This window comes from Citrus sinensis, chromosome 6 (genome assembly GCF_022201045.2).
Source record: "Citrus sinensis cultivar Valencia sweet orange chromosome 6, DVS_A1.0, whole genome shotgun sequence".
In the NCBI taxonomy this organism is placed as follows: domain Eukaryota; kingdom Viridiplantae; phylum Streptophyta; class Magnoliopsida; order Sapindales; family Rutaceae; genus Citrus; species Citrus sinensis.
The window spans coordinates 6,269,311-6,288,170 of NC_068561.1; the positions used below are offsets into that span (position 1 = coordinate 6,269,311).

Genomic DNA, 18,860 nt, shown 5'->3' on the forward strand with positions numbered 1-18,860 from the left:
CAAAGCTTAACTTTCCCACCAGTTATCAAAGTTCACCCTCAAGATAGCCTGAAAGCTACTTCCTTAAATATTTTAGTTCATCTGAGGCTTGACAAAAAATGAGCTAAAATAACTAGTGTCTTTTATGCCTTAAAATATTAAATTTGAAAAATCAAAAAAGAGTTATTAGGAAAATATAAGGTGCCTTTAGTATAGTTTTTGTTTTGTAGTTTTTCATTTTCCTAGAATGAAAACTATAAAATTTATTTTTTAGGTCTATTTTTTAACAGTAAATGTATCAACTGAAATATATTTTTTTTCTTTATTAAGCTTTTAACCCTTTATTTCTTCCTTTTTTTATAATATCAATACAATATTTTACTATTTATTAATAAATTTATGGGTTCTTGTCAGATAAGATTATTTTTGCTCCAACATTTTTGCAATTTTATAGATATTCTTAAATTATTTTTATCTCATTTTTAAAAAGTAAAATTTAAAATAGTCAAATAAAATTTAAAATGTATAAATTATGATAAAATAAATGAACCATTTTTAGTTCATTTAAGATTAGACTATTAGAAAAATAATTACATTTATCATTATCAATTTAAACATGATAATTTCTAAACTATTTAAAAATTAATTCAAATAAATAAAAAAATAAATTTAAAAAATTACCTAAACATTATTCAAAAAGAAATTTTTTGGACAAAATACTAAATTTATTTTCATTGGTTTTTTTTTCATAAATTATAATTTAGAAATAAGCTACCAAATGTATCTTCAAATATCGAAACAACCCATCAAAAGCATCATCTTTCTTCTGCAAACCAAGTTTAGAAAACACCAATTGAAAAAAAATACCAAATACAACCTAAATTTTGGTACAATTATTTGAATTTAGTTTAGATTATAGAACTGTAAATAATGAAATATAAAAAATTATTTTAATATTCCAAGTAATTTATTTATAATATTATAATAGATTTAACAAAAGATTATTGAAAAAGAAGTGTGATTTGATCATTTGATTGTCTCTCTTTAATATATGAAATCTTAGAAGTTCAAGTCCTCTTTTTATAATATATTCCATTTTAACAGATTAATTCAACAAATAGCTTGTCTCGAAAAACAATAGTGGGCCGGGTGGCGGGCTTGAAACATTAGCCCAATATAGCAATCACCATCAACTTCTAAAGCAATATTATCTTGTCATCTGTTCAAAGTTTGCTGAATACAATAAGTAAATAAATTCAGCCCAATATGGCCATCTCTTCTTGGAATATATTCCATTCATTGATGGAAGAACTAAATATATAAACAAATACCCACAGATTTTTTAATTATCATCAAATTGATAGGACATCACTCATAAGCTGACAAATTAAGTAGATCGATCAAACCGCCTTGTTGTATGAATGAAACTGATTGTTCATGAATTAATCAAATGAATTCCTGCCCTCTTGTTTGTTGGATGACAAATTCAATGAGCATTTCTATGTTGCGATGAGAAGATCCACCTACTCCAATAGCACGATTTGCTATCTCCCCAAGCTGCCTTGCTCTCTTTCTCCTCTTCTCTCCTTGTTTGCCTCGATCCATCAGTTTTTCAATAGCTTCTTTCACTTTCTCCCTCTTAATCACTAAACCAGACTTGTCTTCCAAACCCCATGTCACTGCAGCCTCAATTCCAACACTCACTCCAATCCCTAATACTTGCACAGCTAACTTCTCATTATAAAATTGCTCGGCAAACAAAGGGCATGTTACTAACGGCACTCCCGCACTCACTCCTTCTAGTGTTGAATTCCAACCGCAATGTGTCAAGAACCCTCCAATTGCTCGATGAGATAATAGCAACACTTGAGGTGCCCATCCCCGAATTATAAATCCTCTCCCTGTTGTCCTTTCCTCAAATCCTTCTTCTTGGATCCACTTCTCTAAACCTTGTGATCTTTCACCTCCTCTTATTACCCAAATGAACGGCTGACTTGATGCTTCTAAGCCTAACCCAAGTTCTAAAAGTTGCCAAGTAGCAAGGCCACAGATACTCCCAAGACAAGCATAAATCACAGACCCAGGTTCCCATGAGTCAAGCCATTTCAAGCACTGTTCATAATCATCTACCGTTGATCCATTTTCACCTCTGCATCTCTCAGCTTTATCTATGTTCAACTTATTGCAAGCCGAAACCGGGCCAATACACCAAACCTTATCACCTTTGACCCTTTTATATTCTTTGACATATTCTGCTTCCAATTCTTCGAAAGTATTAACCACAATTCCATCTGCTGATTGCTCTGCTGCCCTGATATTATGACGGACTTGGGTCAAGTCCTGTACATGTGAGCCTGCAGGATTGAGAGCTTCTGGTAACTGTGCTTTAATTAATTCAATCCGATGAGGCAAGCCAGGCACCACAAACGACTCAAACTTGGAAACTTTAGAAATCTCGAGCTTGTGTGTACAACAGCAAGCAAAACAACCCATTCCATCGAACAAAATCGTCGGGATCTTAAAGTTTATAGCAGAATTAACTGTCCAGGGAAGATTCTTACCGGAGATTATGCAGCTCGGACGGGGATGTAGCTTGTCAAAGAGTTGCTCAAATGGCTGTTTTAGCATGCTAGCAGCATGAAAAAAGTTCTTGATGAGATCACGTGAAGGAAGTTTGTCCATGTTTTCACATCCTTGAGGCAAACCAGACTCAACAGATGGGAATTCAAGTTGGAGAAGCTGAATTGAGAGACCTGATTCAACAGCACGCTTAATTGTGATATTAAATCTCGTGGTGTTGAGAGGTGTAGTGACAATGGTGACTTTGATGCCATGTTCTGCCAAAAGTCTAGCCATGTCTATCATTGGAATAAGGTGACCCGGAGACATTAAGGGTATCAAAACAAAATGAAGTTGATGGGCAGGTAAAGGTGAAGCCATGTCAAGTCAGTTGCTGGGTTTTGCTGCTTCTATTGTGAGAAACTTCAACTTCGAAATATATCTTGCAGTCACAGTTGGTATCTTATTAACATATCTTAAATTCATGGCTTACTTAGAACACTAGTCTGGCTGAATTAGGTATTCAAGATAGTTAATGCTTTATCAATGTTATTAAGAAAATCAGGCACAATTTTTATTTCCTAATATGTTTGGAGACAAGATCCTCATATTTATTTCTTTTAAAGGGAGACAATTTTACTCCAACCCAATTTCATTGGGAGAGAATTTCTATCCTCACGTAATACCATAAGGATATCTATTATATCTCGAATTAATTTTATCCCCACCCAATTTTCACTAGGAGAGAAATTGAATCCCAGACATTGCTGGGACTCAAACACATGCACTCGATGGGTTGTGCCAATGGGTTACGAGCCCATTGGCGTTTCTTTTTATAGCATTATTCTTGAAGAAACTCACTCTTGGGAGCTTAATTTGTCGACTGCTTCTTTTGTTTAAGATTTGACAAAGGTGTGAAACAAAAGTATTGTTTATGTGTCACTTTTTTGTGAAATTGTAAAATACATAAGAGATATCATATCTACCACACAATAAATAAATCATGCTTTGACATGTATATATTTATTTTGAAAAATTACCATATAAGTGGTGGTTATATTAAATTTAATTACACATGTCATACATGTATTAGTTGGTTACCTTTGATGTATTTTAAAATTCCTTAACTTTTTTTGTTGTTGCTACTAATAATATTCTTGTAATATATTATTTGTTATGGAAATTATTAGATATAATTTTGTTACTAATAATAAAAATATTTTTTATTTAAAAAAATTATTAGCTGATGAAAAACATTTTAAATCTCAGTAACTTGCTATTTAATTAGAAGGCTATGGCTAATTGGAAGCTGATTCAAGTCCCAAGCAATTGAACATGACATGTTTGGAGTAATTGAATATGACATGTTTGGTTCATGTATATTGAATGCTGATGGTTTTTGGTTCATGTATATTGAATGTTCATGGTTGACCATTTTAACAATATATATTAATTGCGCCCTCCCCAGTTGCAGAAAAGTATCTAAACGGATAGACGATGATACGGTTAATGTCAAACTTATTCATTACGATTAATGAAAAAAGGAATACCACTTGCTGAATGATAGTTTTTTATTATATACAATTTAATTTATGAATATTAAATACTACGTTACATCGAAAGAAAAAAATTAATGGAATCTTAATTTTTAACACCAAACTAAGAACTTAGAAGTGATTTATTAAAGATTCTCATTTATGACTTTTACGTGTTGTGATTTGCGAAATATGCTTATATCCTGAAACTTTCACGCGCGAAAGTTGGATGAAATCGAAACCTTCTCGAATTCGAGAGAAGGGGGTCGCCTAGTGGCTAAAGGAGATTTGTTTTGAAAGTCATCATCCGGCCGGTGACAATATGTTAAGAAGTGGTCAGCTTGTTACGAAATGACATTTTGCCCCGAGGAGCATGTTTTAACATCATGATGATGAAAGCATCTTATTTATTTACAAGTATACTCTATATGAAAAAGATTACGTAGTCCATAAACTAACACAATACTTGGAAGGACGTCGTTAATTGCTCAAAATATTTTTCTTCAAATGACCATTTAGCCCATATATTGTTGCTGCTTTATCTCTTATTCTTTCTTTGCTCCTTAATTTGTTCAACGAACAAAAATAGGTGAAGGCAAGACTGAGAATTCTGGCTTGCCAGTACCATATAGTATAATGCCCAAGCCAACTAATTTGAGAGAGAGAAAAGGGAAATCTGTAAACTAGAATAAAGACTTTAAAGTAGATAACTCATTTCCCCTGGAAAAGAGAGAAAGCAAATCAAAAGTTCTGAGTATTGGGATTATGTGTTTTTTAAAGTATATTTATTCATTTATTTTGTAATAAATAATTTTTTATTAATAAATTATTTGAGATATTTTTTAGATATTTTAATTATAATATTTTAAATAAGATCTTTTTGATTATATTATACGTATTTATGTGATCACTATATGGATTCATAAAAGATATAGATATAATTTATTTCATGATTAAATAAATTGAGTTTACAGTTGATAAATAGAGGTGGATGCTTAATTTAATTTTTTACTGTTATAAATATATTGCATTATTTGTCTTAATCATGTATAAATTTACTGATTTAGTTTTGACTATTGAACTTGATCACATGTGAGGTTTAATTAACCTTAAAATGATTTTCACACTTATTAAATCTTGTAGTTATTGATTTTATTACAGTCTCAATCTTGAATTAATTATAGTTTTAATGTTTGTGATTATCATTTCATTTGAGATACTAATGAGCACGACATGCTTGCATATCCTATCTTTGATTCTTCTTAGATTCTATTTAATACAACTTTTCAAACAAAATTTATTCAAGAGGGAATTTTATTAGTAGAGTTTTTATTTAATAATAATAATGGTTTAGTCATCGATGAGAAATTTTATTAGAAATTAGAAATTGCATTAATTGACAAGTTTTTAAAGCTATGATATTAAAAAAATTATAATATTGTGAAATAAATAATAGGACATTTTACAAAATTCTCTAACCTCTACTATTAAAAGTGCAGAATTTAAACTTTTGGTGGTAGAGGTTGTTGGAGAAAATCAGTTTTTAAATTTTTATAAAAACTTTTAGGATCGTTCTCATACAATATATAAGAATTTATAATCTAGAAATCGTACCTTGAAAATCCAATTTGGCTTTTTCCACTAAAGTGATTTACGCTCCCATATCACGATCCGTCACCACCACTCCTGTTAGATCACGATCCGCCACCAAATAATCTTCCAGGCTATGACTCAAGTTTGATCTGCACTTAACGTGTATGCGCCTTTATCACCATTAAAGTAACTAGTACGAGAAAATTTTTCTCTCAAATTTAGAGAGAAAAATATTTTTCTCTGATGTGTATATTGCAGGTCTCCTCTATTTTCTTTAGAGAAAATAAGCCTTTTTATATCTCCCTTTAGTGAAAACCATTGGCTCCAAATAATAAAAATCAAAAGTCATGTTACTTGCTTTTTCTATAGGGAGGCCACCTTGTAAAATAATATAAGGCCCCTTATATATAAGCATATTAAATTGAGCCTCCCACTAAATGGTATATTTAGGCTTTTAATCCAAATAGCTAGTTATTTTGCTTATTAATCCAGTAGTGGTGCAGTCAATTAAATGAGCTAACCCGGGGATCATTTGAGAACATACAATAGTGGTTACAATAATTAGGTTTGTAATTAAACTAGCCCAATTATTTAATTCTAAAACTACTCCACTAAAAGATTGGAACTGACCTCCATAATTGTATGCTCGAATAATAATTCGTCCCAAGCCACATTGATTTCTTTACTGCATAATCCTTTGTACCACATCGTTAATTAAATCGATATCTTAACTGTCCAATCGATTTAATTACATCTTATTCCTTAATACGTACTGGTTTTCTCTAATGATCATTTTCAACATAATAAATATGTTGACACACTCTGGCCAGAGAATTCTATGATCAAGGGCCGAAAACCCATCAAGAGATGTGTTGTACAAATTCTATATTGTTAATCTATAACTTCAATATTCATAATTGCTCCCACCAAGATACCGGGTAATCTTGACTACAAGTGTGTATCGTGCCCATTGGTAATTCAAATGAAATAACAATTACAATCATGAAATTATAACTAACTCAAGATTAAGATTACAGTAAAATCAATGCCTGTGAGATTTAATAAGTCTGACAGTCATTTCAAGGTTAATTAAATCTCATATGTGATCCAACTCAGTTTAGTCAAACTACATCAGTAAATTCATACATGATTAAGATAAATCATTCAATGAATTTACTACAGTCTAAACATAAATAAAGCGCCTAACTCTATTTATCAACTGCGAACTTAATTTATTTAATCATAAGATAACTTGTATTTATGTCTTCTGTGAATCCATATGATGATCACATAAATACATATAATATGATTAAACAGACCTTTTTCAATAGATTTATACAATTGAAAATAATTGTCACTAAAAAGTGTACATTTAATAAGGATAAAATTATTAGGTTTTCACTTATTGTGCCGATTAATGCGCTCATCATTTCTAAATTATTTTAATACTCCCCAAATATATTTTATGTTAAATTAATTTATAATTTATTAATTTTTATCTTGTAAATATTTTTCAGGAATAAAGATAGAATTGGAGTTAAAAGCGGGAACAAATAAGGACAGCTGGAGCAATTCAAAATTCATCAATCGTGAGATGTTATTAAAAAAAAAAGAAAAAAAAAAAGGGATTGGCAAGCATGTTTGTGATGGTCAGGAGGCGATCACGCCTCCTGACCATCACACAATTCAATATGTATATATATTATAAAAATAAAATAACATATTAATATTAATAAAAAAAAAGAAAAGAAGATAATTCCCTTGCCTATAAAAGGCAAGGGGATGCAAGCGAATAGAAGGAAGAAAAGAGGGATCTAAGTTTTGAGACAGAGTGATAGCCAAGGGTGTAGCTGAAGAATTTCTTTCTTTTTGTTTCTTTTCTTTTCGTCTGTATCAATTTTCTTTGTAATTTCATTTAAAAAAATTTATCAAATAAAAAGAGTGTTGTGTTTTTTTTTCAATATGAGTGGCTAATTTTATTAAGCTGAGGTGAAGGGTGAAGCTCAATGTTTCAAACTATTAAATTTATTATTTTTTCAAATGAGTTTTTAAGTTTATTTTATTCTTTTTTAGTTATTTTTATGTCATGCTAATTTATAAAATTTTTTTGGATTTGTATGGTATTCTGACATAATGTCGATCCATTAATATAGTGTGACACATTAGGTACTTTATTTCATATTTATCCACACACATAGAATTAAATGATATAATAATTAACTGGTAAAAGTGAGGCAAAATATAAATAAGAGAGTATTAAAATTATAGTTTGAATACTGAGAGTAGATCCCGTAACCTTAGCATATCTTTTTGATTTTAAATAATTTATTTTCCCCACAATTAATTTTCTTTGTTTAACAAATTGACAACTAGATTTTAAAATTTCCTGTTTGTTTCGACCCCGGATTCACCGGGTTATATTATAATTAGACACTCTTATACTTGGGAGTAATACACTTTTGAGTTGTACCAAATTTTTGACGCCGTTGCCGAGGAGTTTTCTAAATTTGTTGTTAGTTTGTCTTTACTTATTTTTATTTTATTTTAATTTTTTTTGTCGTTATTATCTTTCTGTGATCCTATTTTATTCTCTTTTTATAAAACTTCAGTTAGCACCCCTCCTCTTTTCAAACTTTAACATTATCCATAACATTTGTGAGAAACTTCATTTTCGCCCAGAAACCTTTGCAAATCAGTCCCCAAATCGAATTTATTTCTTAATATTTCTGCAATTTACTTTCGTATTTATTTTAAATGGTCGGTTCTACCGCCTATCATTTTAATTTCAGTTTATTTATTCTTGTACATTAATTTATTTAATTTATGTTTTATTATATGGCTGGTTTTAAAATACCGCCTAAACCGTTATTTTAATTTCTTTGTTTATGGCTGGTTTCACCGCCTAATTTATTTATTTTTCAGTTTGTTTATTTTTATTTTTTATTTTTTCTTTTTAATTTCCAGTTTATTTTTATTTTCTGCAATTTTCATTTAACGTTTTATGCATCATTGGTTTAGCACACATCATTAGCATTGCATGCATTGTTGGTCTCGTACAAATAGTGGCAGATTAATTAGAAGATCACCTTCACCACCCTTAGATATGGTTGGCATAGGAGCTGCAAATATTTCGGAGCACGAAAATGACCAAGCCTTGCAAAATCTTTATGAACAGCCTAGGACCCTTAGAGACTTCATGCATCCTACTGGAACAGGGTCACCATCATGCATAGTTTTCCCTCCTGATGCATCACGTTTTAATTTCAAACCTGATATCATTCAACTTCTTCCTACTTTTCATGGTTTTAAGTCTGAAAATCCATATTTGCATTTAAGGGAATTTGAGGAAGTCTGTAATACATGTACTGATCAAAATTGTAGCATGAATATAATCAGGCTTAAGTTTTTTCCTTTCTCACTAAAGGATAAATCTAAAACTTGGCTACAAAATCTTAGGTCAGGATCCATCAGAACTTGGGATGAAATGCGAGCACAATTTTTGAAAACATTCTTCCCACCCCACAGAACAAATTCTTACAAAAGAAAAATCACCACATTCACTCAGAAATCAGGAGAAACCCTCTACCAATGTTGGGATAGGTTTAAAGAACTACTTAACATTTGCCCACACCACGGTTTTGAAACATGGAGATTAGTGTCTTATTTTTACAAGGGTTAGACAAGTCGTTGAAATAATGTGTAATGGTGAGTTTAGGGATAAAAGTCCTGAAGATGCATTAAATTATCTTGACTATATAGCAGAGAATGCACAACACTGGGATACAATTGGTTCTTATGAGTCATCAAGTAAACCCCAGTCATCTCCATCTGGTGGAGGCATGTATAACGTTAGGAAAGACTATGATTTTCAAGCCAAATTTGCATCATTAGCTAGAAAAGTCGAAGCATTAGAATTGAAAAAGAATGATCATGTAAAGTCTGTTCAAAATATTTCATGTTATATTTGCGATTCTACTGACCATTCTACACAGGATTGTCCAACTTTGCCAGCTCTGAGAGAAAGTTTACACGAACAAGTAAATGTCATTGACAATTTCAAAAGGCCAAATCCAAATCCATACTCCCAAACTTACAACTCTGGTAAGAGAAACTACCCAAATTTCAGTTGGAGAAATGACAATCAAGCACAACCTTCACAACCAGTTCCTCCACGTCAAAATTTCTAAAACTTCCAGAGTTACTCACCATATGTCCCACCACCAAGAAATTCATACGATTGTAAGGCATGTACTTGCTCAGAATAAGCCTCTTGATAGGCTGGTAATGATGGACAATTCTGTGCTATATGAGACAAGTTAGAACAAAGAGCACAAACCTCATTAGCTACACTAGGATGATGATTCATTGATTGGTTCAGAGCTAAGGCATATACTATCCTAGAAAGTGTAGCTAGAGTGGATTTCACATCAAAATCATCCTTAACTTCACATAACCCCTTTCTAGAAACTTGAGATGATTTTTCCCTTTGATTTGAAAAATCCCACTGTTGAGAATTCTCAAAAAGTGAATTAAAGAAATCCCATGCAGTCCCTTCATGTAAGTTCAAAAATCTCCCACCATTCATAGACTCTACCATATGACGATTTGACACAGTTAAACCATTATAAAAGCATTGTATAAGTCTCCATTTCTTAAAATCATGGTGGGGACACTTGAGAAGTAAATCATTGAATCTTTCCCAACACTTATAAAATTGTTCACACTCTCTTTGATAAAAATCACTTATCTCTCTCCTAAGGGCATTTGTTTTAGACATAGGGAAAAACTTGGTGAGGAACTTATTACTCAATTCATCCCACATATTAATAGACCCAGCAGGAAGTGAATTCAGCCAAGCTTTTGCTTTGACTTTTAATGAGAAAGGGAACATATGAAGCCTAATTGACTCATCATTAAAATTTTGAAAACGAAATATAGAGCATATGTCCAAAAATTCCTTAATGTGCAAATATGGATCCTCTCTATCTAACCCATGAAAAGATGGTAAAAGTTGAATGACTGAGGGCTTGAGTTCAAAGTGTGTTGTTATGGTTTGTGGCAACACAATACAAGATGGTTGGTTGGCTGCAAGTGGTGAAAAATATTCTCTAAGGGTTTTCTCTGCTTGCACTGGTGGAAGTATTGGCAATAGTCTATTTGGGTCGTCCATCACTTCTAAAGAACTATCTAGACTACTATCAATTTTTGACTCTTTTTTTACCAAACGATTTGTTGAATCACATTCCCAAACACTCATAAACTAACTAGACAAAAGAAGAAAAATAAAACAATAATAATAAAAATAAACAAAATTTAAAATAAAAGAAATCAAACAACCAAACAATGAATTCAAAGTAAAAAACATTATTTTTTTTTAATTTTTTATATAAAAAAATTAAATAAATAAAATAAAAGACAACCTAAGTTATAACTAGTGGAAGAATTAAATCAACCTAGATTACACTGACTTTTTGACACAATCCCCGGCAACGGCGCCAAAAATTTATTGTGAAAATTTTAATATACTCACAAGCGCACGAATCTAGAAATAAAATAGTGGTAACGAGGTCGAACCCACAGGGATTGCTGAAAAGTCTAATTTAAATTTAAAATTAATAGTAATTCTAACCTAGTTGAGCAAATTGAGTTTCTAATAAAATTAAACCAATTAAACTTAGAAAATAATTAAAGCAAAGGAGAATTCAATAGGACAAAAGTTACCAAGGTTTCAGAATCCACCACTATTACACTAGTAATTATCTAAATATTAATTAATCCCTAATTTTAGTGTGACCACTCGAAATCAATCTATATCATCTCATGAATATAACAACTAAGCCCAAGTAATTAAATCTAATATAGGTTCTTTTTCTACTTAATAGTATGATATCTAAGAATCTCATGTAAACATATTGAATAACAAAGAGTCAAAGTTTTCCTAAGCACTCTATGTAAACAATTTAATGAAAGACATAAAATCAAAGATAATCATGTATAAACTTTATAGATCCAAGCATAGATTTAGTCAAATATTAATCATAACAATAAATAATGCATGATAGAATTGGTGAAAAGATTTAATAACATCCAACTAATCATCTGAAACAAAAATCATAATCATTAAAGCACACATGTAGGGAATTAATTAAATAAAAAGATAATTATTTCATTAAATAGGGCTTCATCCTTAACCTCAGTATAAGAAAATTAGGTAGACATACTTGAATTAGGAGCAACAAAAGAAATAAAATCAGCCATGGGAAAATTTAAGAGCTGCTTCCGCTGCTTTATTCTCTCTGTCTCGCGTCCTCCCTTTTGTTTTCGTCCCCTAATGGCTGCTCCCTCCTCCAAAAGCCAAAAGCTTAGTTTTCTTATATAGCCTTTAAAATGGGCCCCATCTTATCAATTCTAAAGCCAAAAAGTTTTGCCCTTTTATTTGTTTTGCTTCACTCACGTGTTGGGCACTTTGAATTGCAATAGGTTTCCTTTTTTCCATTTATGAAAGCCAAGTACGGGTCCTTTCTTAAAGCTAAAATCAATTTCTCTCTTTTGTCTACATGTGCATGATGAATCAACTTGTTGAATTTGGTTCCTTGGCTTGATTTCCACATGCATGTATGTCTAATTCCTTCCAAACATCAATTAATCTTTAATGCTTCCAAAATTGAGCTCTTTTATGCCCTTTTTACCCATAATCTCAAACCAATTTCCTATTCAATAAAATAATGTAATTAATTAAAAATAACAAATAAAAATAACTAGCAATTATATAATAAAGGATAAAATATGTATATAAATTATGCTTATCAATGGTATTGATTAAAGGAAACTTAGATAATGGCCTGTATGTTCTTCAAGGGTCTGTGATCACAGGAGATGTTGGAGTCTCAAACCAGAATCTAAACAAAACCTTGTTGTGGCACTTTAGATTAGGCCATATGAGTGAGAGAGGTTTAAGAGAACTATCAAAATAGGGAGTCCTGGGTAAAGACAAACTAGAGTCCCTAGAATTTTGTGAGGAATGTGTCCTAGGCAAGTCCTCAAGAGTTAAATTCAGTACTGGTGCACATGTTTCAAGAGGAACACTAGATTATGTTCATGCTTATCTGTGGGGACCCGCACAGACAGCATCCTTAGGAGAGGCTAGGTACTTTCTATCTCTAATTGATGACTATTCTAGAATGGTGTGGGTGTCTGTGTTGAAAAACAAAGATGAGGTGTTTGAACAATTCAAAACCTAGAAGACGCTAATTGAAACTCAGACCAGCATGAAGGTTAAGAAACTTAGAACTGATAATGGTTTAGAATTCTATAACAAGAGGTTTGAAGATTTTTGCAGTAAGCATGGAGTCATGAGGCAAAGAACAATAAGATATACACCTCAGCAAAATGGACTAGCTGAGAGGATGAACAGAACCTTAGTTGACAAAGTAAGGTGCATGCTTATTCACTCTAAGCTACCCATGTCCTTATGGGCTGAGGCTCTATCAACAACTTGTTATATTGTGAACAGAAGCCCTTCAACTGGAATTAACTTTAAAACACCATATGAACTATAGTATGGTAAACTAGTAGATTATTCCAGCCTGAAGATCTTTGGTTGTCCAGCATATGCTCACATCAAATAAGGTAAATTAGAGCCCAGGGCATTGAGGTGTGTGTTTCTTGGTTACCCTGAAGGTGTAAAAAGGTATAAACTATGGTGCATAGAATTGAAGCCTCCAAAAGCAATCATCAGCAGGGATGTAGTATTTTGAGATGCTTCAACAATCAGTATCATTAAAGACTACTAATGCAGAACTGGAAGATAAAGATGAGAAGTCTTATTTTGAGGTGGAGCTATCAAACTCAAACTAGATATAGAGAACAAGATCAGAAGCTAGAAAAGTAACAGGCATGGAAATACATGACACTAAGACTGAAACAACAAGTGATCAGGAGAGAAGTGATGATTATCAGTTAACAAGGGATAGAGAAAAGAGAGTTATAAGACCTCCTAGAAGATATGCATATGCAGATTTAATTGCATTTGCATTAACAGTAGCACATGAAATTGCAGCAGATGAACCTAGAACATACTCAGAAGTTATTAACAGTAATAAGGCAGATGGATGGATCAAGGCTATGGATGAGGAAATGATGTCCTTGAGAAAAAATCACACTTGGAATCTCATTGAAAGACTAGTAAACAAAAGGGTAGTTGGATGCAAATGGATTTATAGGATTAAGGAGGGTATACCAGGTGTTGAACCACAAAGATACAAAGCCAGGTTGGTTGCAAAAGGCTTCACTCAGAAGGAGGGGGTTGACTTTACAGAAGTTTTTTCTCTAGTGGTGAGACATGCTTCCTTGAGGATCTTGTTATCTCTAGTTGCTGTAAAAGACATGCATCTATAGTAGATGGATGTGAAGACTGCTTTCCTGCATGGTGAAATAGATGAGATGATAGTGATGACTCAACCTGAAGGTCATGAGGATCAAGAAAAGGCTGATCATGTATGTCACCTAAGAAAGTCACTATATGGACTAAAACGGTCTCCAAGACTACGGTACCTGAGATTTGACAAGTTTATGTCAGAACATGGGTTTCAAAGGAGTAGTTTTGACTATTGTGTTTACTTCAAAACCATAGAAGGTGGTGACAAGATTTATTTACTGCTCTATGTAGACGACATGTTAATAGCTCGTAAGAAGATGAAGTACATCAATGATTTGAAACAGCAGCTGAGCAATACATTCGAGATGAAAGATCTGGGTGCTGCAAAGAAGATCCTTGGTGTTAAGCTGATAAGAGACAGAAAGAATGGTATCCTAAGCCTAACACAAAACAAATACATCAGGAAAGTACTTGAGAAATTCTATATGGATAGATGTAAACCAGTGCAGACACCATTACCAGCTCATTTCAAACTATCCTGTCAGCAGTGTCCAAACTTTGATTCAGAAAAGGATGAAATGACTAAGTTTCCATATTCAAGTGTTGTTGGATGTCTAATGTATGCAATGGTCCTGACTAGGCCTGATCTCTCTCATGCAGTGAGTGTAGTAAGCAGGTATATGGCAAACCCAGGAAAAGAACATTGGAAGGCTGTTGTATGGATCTTAAGATACCTTGCTGGTACAGCTGATTATGGTTTAATCTATGGGGCTGAGAAACATGCAGAGGTTTGAGTGGAAGGCTATATGGATGCAGATTATGCTGGAGATCTAGATAAAAGAAGGACTTTAATAGGTTTTTTGTTTATGCTAAATGGCTGCACTATAAATTGGAAAGCTTCACTGCAAAAGTGTTGTTGCTCTGTCTACAACTGAGGCAGAATATACAGCAGCTGGAAAGGCAATAAAAGAAGCTATATGGCTTAGAGGGATGGTGACAGAGCTGGGATTTGAACAAAAGCAAATTACAGTTCACTGTGATAGCCAAAGTGCTATATGTCTGAGTAAGAATCAAATACACCATGAGAAGGCCAAGCATATTGATATGAAGCTTCACTTTGTCAGATTAGAAGTATCAAAAGGTGTGGTTAAATTGGTTAAAATACACATTGACAACAACATTGCTGACATGCTTACCAATGCTGTACTAGGAGCTAAGTTTGAGTTCTGCTTGAACTCAGCTGGTATTTGCAGGATATAGTCTGCAGATAAGGAGTGGAAGGGTGAACCCAAGGAGTGAATGATTTTGAGTTCAAGGTGGAGAATGTTGAAGTATGAACTGCAAATTAGTTTACGACAAGTCGGTTAAAGACTCGTCAATACTATGACATGTCGATTGGAGTCCTGAGAAGGCTGTATGACAAGGATATTGTGTCATTTGTGATTGCAAGACAAGCATGTGACTTCGCATGTGATTCACTTAAACGGAACGACAGTTTGGGCTGCTGTTTCATCACTTAGAGCAAACAAGATTAAGACACGTGGTCAGGGAGCTGATCAGTGTTCTGTTAAGGTTGTTAACCAGCGCAAGAAGCTACTAGACTTTGTTACTGAACACAAGGGAAGTATGTTGATGACTGAGAGATCCTTCTAGATTGAGCATTGCTTGTATATATAGCCTGGTATCTTGGAATACTGATATGTGGTGTTTGTGTAATCTTCTCTGGAAAACTTGTGCTCTGTAAACTCTCATTCAAGTAAAGCTTGGGTTCTTTTTCCACAGTGGATGTAGGCTTCCATGGCCGAACCACTATAAGCTTTCTCTGTGTTGTCTTTCTGTTCTTAGATTCATTCTTTGATTTGACTTGGTTGTTTAGGTCGTTAAACATTGCTTTAGATTGTAGGTTGGTAATCTATCATTTTAGATTCAAGAACCTTAATAGAGTGGATCTTGGTGAGCCATTAACAATACTTTACTGGTTCTTGGCATAACATTTTACTGCATAATCCTTTGTACCACATCGTCAATTAAATCGATATCTCAACTGTCCAATCGATTTAATTACATCTTATTCCTTGATACTTACTGGTTTTCTTTAATGATCATTTTCAACATAATAAATATGTTGACACACTCTGGCCAGAGAATTCTATGATCAAGGGCCGAAAACCCATCAAGAGATGTGTTGTACAAATTCTATATTGTTAATCTATAACTCCAATATTCATAATTGCTCCCACCAAGATACCGGGTAATCTTGACTACAAGTGTGTGTCGTGCCCATTGGTAACTCAAATGGAATAACAATTACAATCATGAAATTATAACTAACTCAAGATTAAGATTACAGTAAAATCAATGCCTATGAGATTTAATAAGTCTGACAGTCATTTTAAGATTAATTAAATCTCATATGTGATCCAGCTCAATTTAGTCAAACTACATCAGTAAATTCATACATGATTAAGACAAATCATTCAATGAATTTACTACAGTCTAAATATAAATAGAGCATCCAACTCTATTTCTCAACTGCGAACTTAATTTATTTAATCATAAGATAACTTGTATTTATGTCTTCTGTGAATCCATATGATGATCACATAAATACATATAATATGATTAAACAGACATTTTTCAATATATTTATCCAATTGAAAATATATCAAATATTATATTAATCAGAAAATAAATTAATATGCTTTAAAAGAGCACATAATCCCAACAGAGGTCAAATAACCTATTTAATCCCCAAAAAATCTACTTAAAATATAAGCAGCAGCAACAAAAAAATTAAAAAAAAAAGCTTTTGAGATTAAATAAATTGTTATGGTCATTAGATATGCAATACCAAACATGCATTTAATCATCCTCCTGCTACTATAGGAATTAGGTTGATTACCATTGGTCCATTAAAAAAAGGTGGGACTATTAGCACTCTAAACATTATTTTAAACACTCTATTACCTTGTACACTCATATACTAATTTTAAAAGATTAAGTTTTACTTTGTACACTCTTTTTAGTTTCCAAAAAATATTCTTACTTGAACTATTTAAATTAATTACTTTATTTACTTGAAACTCCAATAAAACTATTGAATGTACCAATTTTAAGAGATTTAGCAACAATATAACCAATCTTGTTGTAAACAAATTATTTTACACAATTTTAATTAATAATTTTATATTTATTTATGTTCAATATTAGATTTTACACCAAGAATGACTTGCAATGAAAACATCATAATAAAAAGTATTCTATAAATATTAAACAAAAAGGAAAAAGGAGGAGGAGGAGGAGGTGGAGATCACGAAGAAGACGATTGAAATGGGTCGAAAGCCAACAAAAAAATGGCCATTTGAAGTAATTATGTTTTATTTCATTTTTGAAAAGAATAATCACTTATATTTTGTGGTCAAAACTTTTTATATATATTGATTTCCTCATTTCTTATCTAAATACTAATTAAGATATTGGAAATAAAAGTTTCAGGGTTTAAAGAATGGGAATTACATAGTAAACAACGAGTGTCCTACGTGGGTGATAAAAGTAATTATGTAATATTAATTATAATAAATTGTCCTTAATATGATGGATATATTTTTAATAAATTTTTTTATCAAAATCTGAGTGTTTACAGTAAATTATATAGTGGAAATATCTCCACCCTTAAAAAAAATGATCCTACTTATAAAGTTATAAAGTAACAATTCAAAATCAGGTTAATTATTTTAAAAGCAATGATATTTACCAAAATGGTTATATCGAAAAAGTGAGACTGAACTTGATGAAAATCAAAGTAACATGGTTTGATCTTACATTAATTCTATCAACACTCTGTTAGCTAATAGCATTTAGTTTCTTTACTATTTTTTTCTTAATTTTACTGTTGAATTATAACAGCCAAATTCCTATGTGTGTGTATATATCTTTTAGGTGCTTTTATTTATTTATTTTAAAAAATATACAAAATTTGAAACATTGCTGAACATATTTTTTTTACACCTTAAAATAAAGAGTAATGATAGAACCATAACCACTTTGTACAAATAAAGTGTGTTGAAATTTATGTGGCATGAGGATTGGTTATATAAAATTATTATGGGACCACGTAATTAAAAAAATAACTGTTATAACTTTTCAATCAATCTTTTCAAATTGCATCAATTTGTATATATTAACTTGTACAAAATTATTTATGACTCTATTAATATTGTAAAATAAATATCCAATGTGATTTTAAGATAATTAGATAAATGACCTCAAGAGCGTGGTCGGGTTGATAACAACATGAACCTTGTAACTGCTGTCCACCCTTCATGAACGAAAAAAAAAATATTTGAGTTTTTCCTACCGTCCTTACTTTTTTAAAAGAAAAATAAAACAGATAAAGATATAAGATCCCACACGTAGATAACCAATAATCATATGTAATGTGAACAGTTCATGTTATCATTTTAATAAAACATCAACAGTTCGGAAACAAGTCTCTGAACGCGCAAAATAAAATATTATATCTTTAATTTCATGGATCTTATCTAAGCTTTTGCCTCTTTCTTTTGGAAGTTTTATAGTTGACACATGTATTTCTTGTCCCTTATGAACTTACACTTTATTTTAAAACTCACGAATACATGGACAAAATAGAATGTAAAAGAAATAGACAAAAACTCTCGGTTGAATCTATGTGGAAGAACGTCATCCACACGGTTGTTACCATTTGGGTCTATATGAGAGCCATAGCCACAATATTATCTTCCAATATAAAAACATGCTTATGCAGACTCTCACGTCAATTGACATTGAAACTCCGT

General features: G+C 31.9%; 1 protein-coding gene across 1 annotated transcript; it reads right to left on the reverse strand.

The window, feature by feature from the left end:
* Window positions 1–1,173: 1,173 nt before the first annotated feature.
* Window positions 1,174–3,230, reverse strand: LOC102609723 (UDP-glycosyltransferase 73C11-like). Its single transcript, XM_006491761.4, has one exon. The coding sequence runs from the start codon at window positions 2,917–2,919 to the stop codon at window positions 1,426–1,428; it is 1,494 nt and encodes a 497-aa protein (XP_006491824.1). The 5' UTR covers window positions 2,920–3,230; the 3' UTR covers window positions 1,174–1,425.
* Window positions 3,231–18,860: the final 15,630 nt, after the last annotated feature.